The 15,001-nt window shown below is 40.1% G+C and overlaps 1 protein-coding gene across 1 annotated transcript; it reads left to right on the forward strand.

Moving 5' to 3' along the window:
* The first annotated feature begins 3,605 nt into the window (after positions 1-3,605).
* Positions 3,606-13,628, forward strand: LOC133157033 (guanine nucleotide-binding protein G(i) subunit alpha-1). The gene is made up of 9 exons (XM_061283253.1): positions 3,606-4,021; positions 8,567-8,609; positions 8,937-9,078; positions 10,186-10,343; positions 10,445-10,573; positions 10,856-10,985; positions 11,292-11,445; positions 11,808-12,017; positions 12,262-13,628. The coding sequence occupies exons 1-8, from the start codon at positions 3,904-3,906 to the stop codon at positions 11,996-11,998; spliced, it is 1,065 nt and encodes a 354-aa protein (XP_061139237.1). The 5' UTR covers positions 3,606-3,903; the 3' UTR covers positions 11,999-12,017; positions 12,262-13,628.
* The last annotated feature ends 1,373 nt before the right edge of the window (positions 13,629-15,001 follow it).

Consider the following 15,001-nt stretch of genomic DNA (forward strand, 5'->3'; position numbering starts at 1 on the left):
CCTGTGTAGTTTCTTTCATTTTAGGTGCTTTTTTTCTTCAATGCCAATCAGACCAAGAAAAAAGTCCAAGGAAAGCATTACATGCGAAATACAGCTTGAAGAACACTATTCTGATTTGCTCTCTACCACTCAGGAGTAAGGGGGGAAAGAAATCTACTAACAATAAAGCAAGCTTTTTCCTTTTCACCATTTGAAGCCATGCCCCAAGCCTGTCATTTTCTTTTTGGGGAAATAAATTAGGTCATTTAGTTGGAGCAGCTTTCTGAATGGATGATGAAGAGCCAAACACAATAACAACAGACCAGTCCTATATAACATTCCTGCTGACAAAGCTAACTGGTGCATGCAGAAATCAAAATAAGATGTCGGTGTCCCTGAACCACAGGAGAAACAACTTTTGAGTTTACATGTCCTCTTGAAGAACTAGAGTCAACCTGCTGTTACCAATGGTGTTGGATTTGTTATGGGTGTGATGTGTTGTGTTGATCATCTGGAGTACACAACACACTATGAGAAAAAATATCAATGCAGAGTCTGCTACGTTTGAGATATTACTACGCACATGTTGCTTAGAGAACAATTGTTTTATCTAAAATCAAGAAACCTTCAATCTTTAATAATGTAACCGTTGCATGAAAAACTACCAGTGACTTCCTGTATTATGAAAGTAGTTTGTCCATTTTGTCAGTAGTCCTGCATTGGTCCTAACTTAGCTATTCTTTGCTAAACCTAACACTTGCCTGTCTGGCCATTCACATCTGTACCTCATACCTAATTTTGTAACAATCTGTTATTTCTCATTTTTTACAGACATACATAATGTGACCATTTGTTCCTCCACTGACAGAATCAATTGGAGGCCTTAGTGTGTGTGTCATCTGTGCAATAAGTACATCACAATGCAGAGATAATTCCTTATTGTAGGAACTACTGGAGCAGAATAGTTCATGTTTTCCTCAGACTGAAAATGCTGTTTCAGAACTCTGCTGCCACCTAGAGGACTAATGTTTCAGAACTTCTTATAGGAGTTTTATCTATGAGGACCAAAAGTGTCAAACAAAATAATAGAGAAACGAGTCAATGATTATTTATTTATTTATTTATTTATTTATTTATTTATTTATTTATTTATTTATTTATTTATTTATTTATTTATTTATTTATTTATTTATTTATTTATTTATTTATTTATTTATTTATTTATTTATTTATTTATGATTTATGTATGTATATACTATGTATGTATGTATGTATGTATTTATGATGTATGTATGTATTTTTGTCCGTGTGTCACCCCTGTCCCCCAGTGCTCAAGAATCATGAGACTTTTTCCCTCTCATCCCCTAAGGAACAACAAAGTGCTGAGTATCTGTCCTCAGTTCACATTGTGTCTTAATTGTGTGGCTCGCTCGCTTGAAGGATTCAAAACATTTCTGGTTGCATAGCAGTGCAGTAACCTTTTGTGTCATGGTGACATTAATACATCATTTCCCCTGCAGAAAACACTCCTGAAATGAATGTGGTCTTCTGTGAGGATTACAAAACAATATCGTCGGGGAGTTTTTTAATGGACTTTCCCCATCACACGGTAAATTTTCAACAAGAACTGAAATTATTCTGTATCTCAGTTTGCATTTTGGACAAGCCCCCTGCAATGGAAATCGTATGCAAAGCGAGGAGATGAATTCTAACCGCGTCACAATCCTTTTCCATTCTATTTAGACATATACGATAGTTCCTATGAACAAAACTTAATTCTAAAGCATACAGGCAGCCACTGGAATAAAACCAGAATGTAAATTATATGTTTGTACTTAACTGTTCCAGTTAAGACACACACAAATCTATTGTGAAAGACTTTGGTAATGTTGAACTGAAATTATTAGTGCAACATTAATTTTGTGCAATGAATGTGAAATACAAGGATTATTTTTATTTTACATGGATTTTCAGCCATCCATCCATCCATCCATTATCTGAACCACTTGTCCTCACGAGGGTCATGAACTATGTGGGTTTTTGTTTATGTATACATGTTTTTTAATATGTCCTTACAGACATTTAGACATTTGTCACATCACTTTAAACTTACAAATGTTGTTTACAAAACATCCATCCATCCATTTTCAACGCCGCTTATCCCGTTTCACGGTCAAGGGTGTTCCAAAACAGTGCTATGGAAGATGTACAGTCCAATTGCCCATCTTTTTGCTGGACATGTTACCAAAGTTGTTTTCATTCATTTCAGGTGTTTGAGCCTTGGAGCTCCCCGGATTGGGTCACAGTCATCTGACAGCCATTTGAATTGCTGGATGTGGTCACAGAGAAAATGCAACCGCAGGATGGAGCTCTCCTTTGTGAACATCAGCACATGCTTTCTTCCCAGGGTTGAAAAAAAAAGTATTTATGGCTTTTTGTTTAGAATCGAGCTGATGGCTAGATTTTACACAACATGCATGTTAAGTTTTTCATTCTCAGTACAAGTGCTTGCAAAATGTAAGCTCATAGAAGAGATAAGTCAAGCATATAATTCACTTGAAAATCATTTTTACCTTTTACTGTTGGACTTAAGTATATTTTGGCTTTAAGTGTGTCTGCAAGTGCACAGTAATTAATTGACACCATTGTTTATGCTTCCTCCAGCACATTTCTATGCTAAACTGATAAACTGCACAAGATGGGCCCTGACAGATTTCTTTACAGAATCTTTTATAGAATATGTACATCTATTTAAGTCGTGTGTGAGTACTTTTCCAAACTCTTACTTCAAAATTCAAAGTTGTTTATGTTCAAGATTTACTTTACAGTGGCACTCTTACATATGTACCTAAAAAAGTGCATGAGGATTCCTTCTGTGATTCTGTCTCCCCAATGCGGCGGCAACATCTTTTCCTGAATGTCTGTCTGCTCTCTGTCTAAGCGCCACATGCAAACATGCCCGTGAGCATTTGCAGCTCATGAGCAGGTCAACCATGCAAATCTAGCACCAACATCTTCACCCAATGTTCCGGCTGATTTGCCTAAACTATCAAGTGATTGACAAGAGTGCCAAATGTTTGTCCACGAGCTGACAAAATACTGCAAGGTATGGCAAGGAAAAGTACAAGTAATCCAATCTCTCCAATCTTTATTCATTAGACATGAACCTGAAAAATGCTAGCCCATAATTAAGTGATTAAAACACACACACACAGAATGCCCAAAAGAACAACACTAAAAAAAGATGAGGGCCGTACTAACACTAAACGTTTTATATTAAGTAAGGGGCCACAAAATATTACCCTGTGGGCCACAAATGGCCCAGAGGCCACATTTTTGAAGTTACCCAAATCATATTTGAAGTTAACCAAATCAAAGTTAGCCATTTTAGCGATTATATATATTGTATAATTCATCAGCTATTTTTACAGCGTGAGCATTTTAAGGTCAAATCACAGCAATTTAAAAAGAGCTTAACTATTTAACGCAAACATTTCTGCGCGTGCGCATTTTACATCGAGTTGCATGTAAACCTCCTTGCTCATGCGCATAACACATGACGTCGCGAGCAGACCCGGAAACGAAGTGTTTTATTACAGTACGAGAGGCAGATTTCGATTTTACGTTTCTTTGAAGAAGAATAAAACATGCCCTGCTGACTTGGCCCGTCAATTCGACAATAACTAAATAAAACAAACAAGAAATTCGACGTGTATTAGCTGCAAGGTTGATGGAAGAGAAGGGCGTGCTTCAATCACAACCCACCCTTCTCCCTCCCTCTCCTCCCCCTCCCCATTACTGGATGCTAGCTTGGCGGTAGCCTTTGCATGTCGTGGAGCACTCCCAGTCAAAAGTTGCGTTTCGTCATTTTTCACCCCAAAATATTCTACTCGGGGAACATCAGACTGCGGTAAAGGCAAAAAGATGGGATGTACTCTGAGCACGGACGACAAGGCGGCGCAGGAACGCAGCAAGATGATCGACAGGAACCTCCGGGACGACGGAGAGAAAGCTGCCCGGGAGGTGAAGCTGTTGCTCCTCGGTGAGAGAAAGATGGATGGTCCGGTCGACCGGGGGTTGAGGCGATGAGGATCATCCCCAAGCCAACACCCAAGCCTTGCGTAGTTCACCCGCACCCAATTTATTGCTGTCCACTGCTTTAATCCCATCAAGCAACGTATAAAAAGGAAGCATTTGATGTCATTTTAAGTTTGACGAAACAACAAAGTGAGGACATTTTGTCGTAATATTGAATGGCGCGGGGTTAGTCGTGAAAATAGCAAAAAAGTTCAAACGTTGTTTTCCCCTTAGCTAACTCATTCGCAGCACTTATTACGTGTTTCAAATGTAAACGCTGGTGAGGATTAACCCCACATTAGCCAGCCACTGCCGCCCAACATTGGCATTAAATCGCTAAGCTAATTTAGCAATTAGCTTCTTAACGCTAGCCGACTCAGCGTCGCTAGCCGGATTAGTCAGCGAACTGAGATTTAACACAAAACCTTACAGACTCGACTACTATCATAACGCGAGGGATATAAAATAGTGTCGGGGCACTGTTCCTTCTTCTAATCAGCTGACTTTATTATCTTCCTTGCTGGCCGACTCACGCGAAATAAATCGTATCACACTTGTGGTGGGTGGCCTTTTTGCTCAATTCGAGGAACTCTTGCGGGTGAATACAGATACCAATATTTGCTCGTTGTGACGCATTAGTGTCATTATTTTTGTGCCTGTTGGCAGACCGATTATTGAAATAGATTGCGAGAGTCTATTTGCCGCTCTGTTGCCTGCGGAAAAATGTGTACTTTAAAGAATCGGATTCGACGATTGAGCGTGTCTTCAACATCGTTTTGAGATTTGGTGTTAGAATCTCAGTATGTTCTCCATGTGCTTGTGTTTCTGAATTTAACTCCCAACTTGCTCTCACTTTGCAAACACATTGAGGTACATGGCTTAAAAATATCCAGAGGTGTGAGTGATGTATGTAATGTTTATCATATTTGCCATGTAAATTGACTGACAGCAAGTCCGGAGTGTACCTCGCTTGATGCCCAACGACGTCCCTAATGAGGACACCCGCTATAGAGGACTGATTGACGGATGATGGATTTAAAGATGGCCAATGCACAAAATTTCCTAATCCCAGATTTGCAAGTAAAATCAAGGACCCCTCATTTGACCAGACGTGATGATGAAGTGGCATTTTATCTCATCACAAAATAATCCACACTTGTTTGACTTGTATTTAAAGCGCGGTCGTTTCAGTATGTCATAGTTGCTAATCTTTCATTTTTGGAATTCTTTCTTGGTGCTGCTCAGCGAGCTATTTTGCCACACGTTTACCTCCTGTAGTCTATAACAGTGTAGACCTAGTCTGTACTATCTTTCAGCTTTCCCTGATTATAGGCCGTGTAAGCCAAGGCCCATGGACAGGTCACTTTCTCTCCATACGCAAGCTTTCTGGATAAAGACGCCACTGTTATATATTGTGAATCCATCTTGCGGATTTTGTGGCTGCTTCCGGCAGTGTCCTTCTCATTTGCCATACTGTAATCGGGGGGTCAGACACAAACTGAGACTTTCTTGCGGCATATATATAGTCGACACAGTTTGCACGGTTGTTTGCAAGGTGGTGTGGATGAGGCATTTGAAGTAAAATCCTCTTTGCCAATTTTGCCAGGGCTTGCAAATGTAAACTTTTTACTTATTACAGCATGTAGCAGTAGCACAGACGCACAGTGTAGTGAAATAAAAATAATGTAGGACAATATTCTTGTGGTCTGCGGTGGCGAGCGCTGTACGACGCAGCCAGCTTCCAAAAGCGTCCGGGACCGATCCCAAAAGAAGCAGCAAGTAAGACCGTAACCACCGGTCACCATATTGACCAATGATCTTTCAACTTTCAGAACAGCAGCAGCCATTTGTCAATATTCTATACAATATATTGAGCTCAAAGCTGGTGGCCAACGGCTACCGTCTCGGTCGGAATCAGATGATTAAAACGTTGCGTAGAAACCTGTGTGCAGTCAATCATTTCAGACAAAAAAAATGACCATTATTGCAGCCCATTATGGACTTAAATGACCATTAAGTAGTCTAATTTTCTGGAAAACAGACCCATGGAACGAAAGAACAGAACATTGTATGCTTAAACCAAAGATGTGCCGATGTAGACGTCAATTATTATCGTTCATTGACGTCAAGCGGATCTTTTTCGAGTCTCGTTGAAACCACTCGTCTGAGCAAATCAACACGCAAAAGTGCATGCCCAACAAGCACTTGACATGAGAGTTTTGAGAGGTCGGATTGCCTCAAATGCAAATCATGAAGAACCAAAAGCGGTTTATTTTATGATGAGGTCTGGTCTAACATGAAGAGAATGACTAACTCCTTCCTGCCTACCGAATCTGTAAAATCAGAAATCAATTCCACGGTCTTGCTTGACTTTATTCCAATGATTTCTCCTCAGAGTAAATGATTGAAATCTCTTTGGTATTTAAACTTTGTAGCCAAATATATATATTTATATTGTATCTATATTATTCTATTTTTGACTTTATTAATTATCATTTTGTGGTGAATTATGAGCTAACGATACCCAGCCAAGGACGTGCACGCATTGCAGCGCCTCTGTGTGTGGGGGCACAGGGGATCAGAGGAGAGGAAGTCACTGAGCAGATGCGCACCTATTCATTGACATGCTTCTGTTTTTGATTATATCATTACATGTGAACAAACGGCAGTTAAATGCATCAAATACCGACTCGAAATAACATCTCTTTGGTGCCCCCTTCTGGCGCAGTGCACCCCATTTCAATGCCACGCCTTGTGAACTGCTACGTCAGGGAGGGGTATCGATATTCAGAACTATAATAACGAGACTATCGTTTTTAATAATATCGTAATGTATCAACGTTTTTTTAGCACATCCCTACCATGGATATCAATTGCAGTTGGCAGCAGTGGTAGTACGGGACAAAATGGCAGTCGCTTGGATTTTTCATCCTTTATTGTTATCCCACAATTACGATCTTAGTCTGACCACTGTTTGGACTAAGTAGGGGCACAGAAAATATAGACCTGACTTCTTCTAAATTTTGTGCAATCCCTGTTAAATTTGGGGTGATTTGAACCTGAACATTTGCAATCTGACTGGTCTTGTGTCAGAGCAGGGTCTGCATCTGCTCATTGTGTTTCACGCCAAATTGTTGAACATGTCTTCTCACCAGAGAGCACGGAGTCCCAGTAGAGGGAAGGTAATTAAAATGTTCCTCAGCTGTAAACATAGGCGGATCTCAGGGGGAGCTGCAGAAGCCGGTGGTTGTTGTGCCTTACCATACGGAAATGAAAAGGATCTACCTCAAAAAGTTTCGCTTTGATCACCGTCACGTCCAAAGAGATGTGCACACATTACATTTTAACATCTAAGAGTTTTGAAACATGAGAGCCCCTAGGTCAGCGGTCCCCAACCTTTTTTAGCACCAAGGGGTTGTGGACCCCTGGCCTAGATGACCAATTCAGCACGCAATTCATTTAATTGTATCACCACCACAAATGATCCCGAGTCCCCTTCCCAAAACGTGATGCTGCTGAGCTGTTAGGCAGCGTGCTGCCACGGGGAATCCAGTCTGACAGAAAATACAAAAGACAAGAAAGCACGAGCAATAGCGGTAACTCGACTCATTTCTATTGCGGTAAATGACTTGTGAGACACGTTATCCAAATAATCAACACAACCGGTTGCTCCTCTATTTGAACCTCAGGTGGCTTCCAGATTGGCTATAGTTAGGTTTCCTTTTATACTCACAAAGTCTGTGGCTCAGGCGAACTTGGTGTTGATCCACACATGCTGTAAATAAGAATTTGCCATCTTAGATATTTTACCAAACAGGGTGAACATTTACGATTGTGGGTCGCAACTGCTATCCGATGAGAGAGAAAGAAACAAAAATAAAAATTAACACACAAGGTAATAGCTCTGGATGCTCTTTCAAAAATGTGACTTTGGCTGACTTTGATCTGAAAAGGTAAAAATGTCCCAAATTGGCCTGACCACTATACTGTATGTGTTAAGTCGCTTTACGGGCAAGTCCAGGCCGCATAAAATCGCAACCCCGGGGATGCTTGAGCCCTGCGTAATCTCATTGAAACCAGGATCTCATTGATTAATCCAATTGTGCAAAGACGTGGCTCAAGCGCAGAATGAAGCACATCTTTAACAAGATTCTGTTAGCTTGTCGACTGCAAATTGCAGTTTGGTGAGCTCCATTTGCACATTGGACTTCAATGTATCAATACTTGCGATGGCTGTCACCCATACCTCTTTTTTTTTTTTTTATATATAAAGTGAACTGTATTCATGCCAATCCTCTCATATGTCAATTAAGATGCAATTTCTGTACATACATGTATGTTCATAAGGTTTATCTAAAATTCCAATCATGCTCTTTATTTTTTCTCTCATACATATTGCTCGATGATGATCGGAGCATCCCTACTCTTAATTTCTTGGCATGCAATGTGTCAATTCGGCATGTGCTTGTCTGAGAAGCTTATCAAATTTCCATGTTTGTCTCATTTTCAGGTGCTGGCGAGTCTGGGAAGAGCACAATTGTTAAACAGATGAAGTAAGTCGAGACGCCTGCATAATCTACATAAAAATAAAATGGTCTGCAAATGAGAATGCCAATTCATGATTAGGTATTTGACAATACATTGTACTGGTGTAAATCGTCTTTACTTCCAATCAGCAACATATACATTGTTTCGTACAGTGAACTTGCGTCAGCCACAATCAGTAATGAAAGACCCAATAATGGCTGCCATTTCTAGGAACTCATTTGTTGCTGTAGTAATGTAGTCTGATTAAAGTGGTAGCATGTTGCATTCAAGCTTAAACCACAATTAGGTGGGGAAGACTTTCCTTGTGATAAAGCTCTTATCTTGTGTGCCAGGATCATCCACGAAGCAGGCTACTCAGAGGAAGAGTGTAAGCAGTACAAGGCTGTTGTCTACAGCAACACCATCCAGTCCATCATTGCCATCATCAGAGCCATGGGACGCCTCAAGATTGACTTTGCCGACTCAGCCAGAGCCGTGAGTGCTTGCTGAGGTCACACACACACACAACACCAGCAAACAATATTTACAGTGGTTCATCACGTTCGGAGCGTCCTGCAATAGGTACAAATCTGAGATTTGGAGTGTCAAAAGACGGACATTTAAAAAAAATAGTTTTACTACTCCCACATGCTTCAAACGTAATAAACGTGGCAGAACAGTACATCGGCAACTATTCCTGCATGTGAGGGCGGCGCAGTGACGTAGGTATACTGTGAAAACCTGTGAAGAATCAACATTCAGCTAAATGTGATGATCATTTACAACAATACAGCTTGAGCACAATGGGATTTACAGACGTTTACAAAAGATTATTCAATGACTTTCTTTTTCTGTAATCGCCATTTACCCCACGAGAAGCATCACCTGTAGAAATCAAGAGGCCTTGCGCAACATTGAATTTTCTCATAGGAAATGTTGTAAAGTGAAAGTATTTGTTCAATGCTTTTACCCTCCTGAAACTGAATGAGCTGAGACTGTTTTAATTAAACTCTGGTGTCATAATAGTTTCCAGTAATTCGATTCCTAAAAATGGTTCTGATTATCGATTCCTCTAAGGGAAAACTAGTTTCAGGTCAAGAGCAGTGCAAAAGGAGCACTGCAAATATTCCCAAATGTTGGTAGCCAAAGTGTCACAAGTGGAAAAATCAAACAAACTTAACCCATTTGTATAATGTCACTCTCTCCTGAAATGAGAATTGATAGGCACATTAAATATCTTGTCTTTGTGGTCACTTGAACATAGTTTGTGCAAATCGTTCTATTCAGTTTTTACTTTTGAGACAATGTCCCAACTTCATTGGAATTGGCTTTGTACATTGGGAGTGTGTTCATGATTAGAAAGAAAAAAAAAATTGCCAACTGCAACCAATTGAGGCATATGACTTGGGATGTTCTTCCATATTTAACGCCGCTGTATTGAATTGAAATAGTGATGTGCTAATTTGTGTGTTTTCATACAAGTGGCTAATTTTGGCTCCGTTTAGTCACTGCTGGAGAGATTTTCCACTTCTTTATACTTTCAGTATTCATATGAAATTCAGATGCTTTATAGCGGCTTAAATGAGAGGTTTGTCCACTCAGGATGACGCACGACAGCTGTTCGTGTTGGCCGGCTCGGCCGAGGAGGGCTTCATGACGGGCGAGCTGGCCGGGGTCATCCAGCGGCTGTGGAAAGACAGGGGAGTGCAAGCGTGCTTCGGCCGCTCCCGGGAGTACCAACTCAACGACTCTGCGGCATAGTTGAGTAGTCATATCGCAACCTTCCAGAGAGGGTGTGGCTCTTTTTGAACCCATTAACCATTCTATTTTCCCCTCTCTCCCTGTTTCTCGTCCCAAACAGCTATCTGAATGACCTGGACAGGATATCGCATGGCGCTTATGTGCCCACCCAGCAAGATGTGCTGAGAACCCGAGTTAAGACCACCGGCATCGTGGAGACTCACTTCACTTTCAAGGATCTGCATTTCAAGTCAGTTTGTCATTTTAAATTTTTTCTCCTCTTGCATTATCTAATTTTATTGAATACGTCAGTGACCTGTTGTGCATTTCTTTTATTTTGTTTTTTTCACAGTTTAAAATGACTTGAAGGTGAATTCATAACAAAGTAGAACCTCAGGCTGTGTGATTAATCTCTTCCAAAAAGTCCAAAGACTAAGACCAAACGATATCAAAATATAATTTCATATAAGAGCAGATAAACAACCCTAACTCCCAGGGAGTGCAGCTTTAAAGTAGCATCTCATCTTTACAGAATGTTCGATGTCGGTGGCCAGAGGTCAGAGAGAAAGAAATGGATCCACTGCTTCGAGGGCGTCACCGCTATCATCTTCTGTGTGGCTCTCAGCGACTATGACCTCGTGTTAGCCGAGGATGAGGAGATGGTGAGAAAAGCAATTATTTTTTTGTTTACCGAGACACACTGTAGATCCTGTACAGATGAACTTTGAATGCGCATGTCTAACGTCAATATTTCAGTCGGGCTGGGAGAAGCACATGCTACACGTGCCAAAATCACAATTGAAATATTCCTTTAATAGTCCAGCCCCGTTTCACTACTTTTGCACAACTTGTAGCATTTTAGGATCATAATAAAAGTTCAACTGAGAAAGCCTAAGGCCCCCGACGAATGTAAAACGTGCGCATCTGTTCTTTCTTTCTTGTATTAATGCATCTTTGCCTTTCCACAGAACCGAATGCACGAGAGCATGAAGCTGTTTGATTCTATCTGCAACAACAAGTGGTTCACAGACACCTCCATCATTCTCTTCCTCAACAAGAAGGACCTGTTTGAGGAGAAGATCAAAAAGAGCCCCCTCACAATCTGCTACCCAGAATATGCAGGTGACGATATTAAACACGCTCAAAATGTTGTCCTGAATGACGTGCAATGTCATTTGTGCTAACTAAACAAAACAATTACTACTAGTATCATGGACAAGTAGAAGGATGACTATGGATTGTGAAGAAATGTTCTCGTAACCAATCGAATTAAATCAGTCCAGTTAACAATAAATTGAATCTTTTTTAAATTAAGATTTGCAACTATTGTTGAAGGCAACTATCAACGGTAAAATGGCTGTTCCCTCTTTTTATACAGCCCGTCTTTGAAATCCGCCCCCGTATGGTATATAATTATGTACATTGTTTTTTTTTGCTGCAGTAGCAATCTAAAATAAACCCAAATCAAATGTCACCGCCCACAGGCTCAAACACCTACGAAGAAGCAGCGGCCTACATCCAGTGTCAGTTTGAAGATCTGAACAAGCGGAAGGACACCAAGGAGATCTACACCCACTTCACCTGCGCCACCGACACCAAGAATGTGCAGTTTGTGTTCGACGCCGTCACCGATGTCATCATCAAAAACAACCTGAAGGACTGTGGCCTTTTCTGAGGGTGACCGTGTGATTCAGGTGCTGTATTACAAAGGAGTATTGGGGCCATTCTGACGATAGCAATGTGAACGAGTTCTGTCAAAATCAGAATCCAGTTGGAATGGCCACTTTGACACAAGGTTTTGTGTTGCCTTTTGGGAAATGTTTTTGTGCAAGATTGCCTATGTAATTCACAGTGTTGACCTTTTCTTCTCAGTTTGTCCTTAATACTTGATTTCTCCTGTATAACTAATCACATGGCCATATTGTTGTTTGTGTGCAGGCAGCCCAGCGGTGTTCCTGCCGTGTGACTTTATTCAACGAGTATCTGGCCTTCACAGACTCCGCTGACAATTGTCACTTTGTGCGTTTAATTAACTTATGTTCATCTCTCAAAGGTTTTAATGGCGCAGTGTAGACGAGAAACATTTTGTGTAAAATATTTGTACAACTGTCTTTGGCTGGGGGATTTTCAACCTTTTTAAAAAATGTGCTCCTTTGATCTATCATTTATATATATATATATGTATATGTATATGTATATGTATATGTATATATATATATATATATATATATATATGTATGTGAAGAGGAGGATACTTGCTTCCCCCATCTTTGAATCAACATGTTAATGTTTAATTTCAGCATGCCTTAGTTACCTTTTGTTAATTTAGATGTTAGCTTCATGTACTAGATGTTATCATCTAACCTGCAATCCATTTTATTTTATTTAAGGTTTGGGCTTTTTGTTTGTGTATATTTTCTTCCTCGGACGTGTCAAGTACGACCAACTCGCTCCACAGGCCAAATTCCCTTCTGACATACTGTGAGAGCCATTTTAACTTTTTCAGCCGGTTTGCATGTGTGCTCCAGACCAAAAGCCTGTGAATGTGTGGAAGTGTGCGTGTGTGTGCGTCTGTGCGTGCACGTGTGTGCGCGTGTGAAAGAGAGAGAGAGAAAGGGAGAAAGTATGCACAATATCAAAACAAAGGGACTTTATTTCTCTACGTGTCATCCTCACCTTTCAAAGTTGTATTTTTCTAAGCGACCAACAACGAGTAACATTCCCGATTTGAAGGAAAAAGCTTTGAAAGGAAGGATGTCTTTGTAGCACACAATAAATAGACACGCACGTAGACGGTGTGGGGGTGCAAGGCCGAGATGTCTGTGATGGTTTCACGTTACATAACCCCCCCCCCCCCCCCTTCCCCACACACACATGCGAACCCAGCCTTCAGTTTTCCATCGGATGGGGTTAGGGTGGGAGACATCTGTGGACTAATCTCCATGATTTTTTGCTAATAAAAGAGCTGCTGTGGTGAAACCATAGCAACTTATATGCAACAAACTCGTCACATTTATTTTGTGGTCACGGGGTGGAACTATATTTGAAAAAATATGCCATATGCGATATGAATATTATTGCACTGTTTAACACCTAAAGAAATGACAAAGTGGGATTGGTAATGTTTTATTGGGGCGTCTCAACTCCTCAATCCTGCACTAATGTTGTTTTATGTCAGTGATAAAGAATGATTGAATTCTGTTGTTTGTCCCGATAATGTTGCAGCACTTTGTGTTCCTTCCCTTGCTTAAAGGGTTGAAACACGGCAACAGATGTTAATTCGCATTAAACTTGTAAACACACAAGGTTTGTTTGTTCAGTTTAACCGTAAACTTCAGCTGGGAATGGCATTAAACAGCTTGCATGCAGCACTCGTACCTCAAGTCAGTGCTCGTAAGGCAGGGAAAAAAAGGTTGCAAATAATAGTTGCTTAGTGTCAGTAAAGGTCACTATTAATCTGCAGTATGTGATTATGCTATAGAATTTTCCCACAATAGATATAAAAAAATATTTAACAAAATAGAAAAGAGACATCAGTATGCAAAACTGTCACATGATTATTTCTCCCACATTCTTTGGAAGTTGCATTGTCCCACAACTGATAGTGAGCTATTTATAGATCAGGCCCACAGCCTAGTCATGTGGTACCTGCAGGCTGCATGAACGTTCGTGTGGGAGATGCCTGCTCTAAACTTTTGAATGGACTATTCAATGTTTTCCCAACATTTTGCAGAACTTACTGTTCTCAAGCAAGTAGCTGAATGGCAAACTTCAAAGCAAACAACAGCAAGTCTGTCTGGGTAGTCGGGAGTTTTTGCATGGAGCTTAAGGGCTGACCTTAAAGATAAAAAAGCTCAAAGTAAACAAAGCATGGGGAATTAGATCAATTTTCTTAGTCAGAGTCCATTTGCCTAAGTGAAACGTGCATATAAGTGTATTTTTTATGTATATGTTAAAAAAAATGAGTGTACATCAAGTGCTACACCAATAATTTTATAGCTCTCCAAGCTGTACGAGTAACCATCATGACTAACATAAAATTTCATTAGCGAAGTAGGCTTATGCCAATAGGATATTATAATATACAAAGTTTAAAGATTAATAATGGGCTTTCTAATTTTGTTCGAATGTTATCCATTTTAAAAGTAAACTGTACTTAACAACAGAAAAGGTTATGACACTGCATCATTATGCAGTTTGAACTGCAGTGATTCTTCAAGTACCGCTAGAGGGAGCCTGCGTACCATTAGTGGTATATGACCGGCTTACAAAATGACACATCTGGAAATCCCTTATCAAGTGCCAGAGCGAGCTATTAAGTTACCTGTTTATACCACGTTTAAAAACCTTGAAGACAAGAAGGAAAAATACAGAAAAGGTCATTACAGAAAATTATATTGCTATAGCGTCGTGAATTTGTAACAAAAAAAAACATACAAAGATAAAAGTTGCGTAATATAAATATTTCATTTCACTGGCTGCCCCATAACTGATTTAATTAAAATCTGGAGGGAAAATCTTACAATGTCTCCCTCCAGTGGCATTAAAAGTAATCACACTTACATATACCAAGATAAATTGTAATGACATTTCCCAGAATGAAACCCCTTATTAGTTTCTCCAACAATCCACACGAAGATTAGCTTTAAACTAACCTGTTCGAATTCATTACAAGATT

The sequence above is a fragment of the Syngnathus typhle genome, linkage group LG7, assembly GCF_033458585.1.
Source record: "Syngnathus typhle isolate RoL2023-S1 ecotype Sweden linkage group LG7, RoL_Styp_1.0, whole genome shotgun sequence".
NCBI classification, from domain to species: domain Eukaryota; kingdom Metazoa; phylum Chordata; class Actinopteri; order Syngnathiformes; family Syngnathidae; genus Syngnathus; species Syngnathus typhle.

Coding starts and splice junctions, on each gene's coding strand:
- LOC133157033 (XM_061283253.1), top strand. CDS start 3,904: ATGGGATGTACTCTGAGCACGGACGACAAGGCGGCGCAGGAACGCAGC. Junction 4,022..8,566: donor GGTGAAGCTGTTGCTCCTCG/GTGAGAGAAAGA, acceptor TCTCATTTTCAG/GTGCTGGCGAGTCTGGGAAG. Junction 10,344..10,444: donor CTCAACGACTCTGCGGCATA/GTTGAGTAGTCA, acceptor CGTCCCAAACAG/CTATCTGAATGACCTGGACA.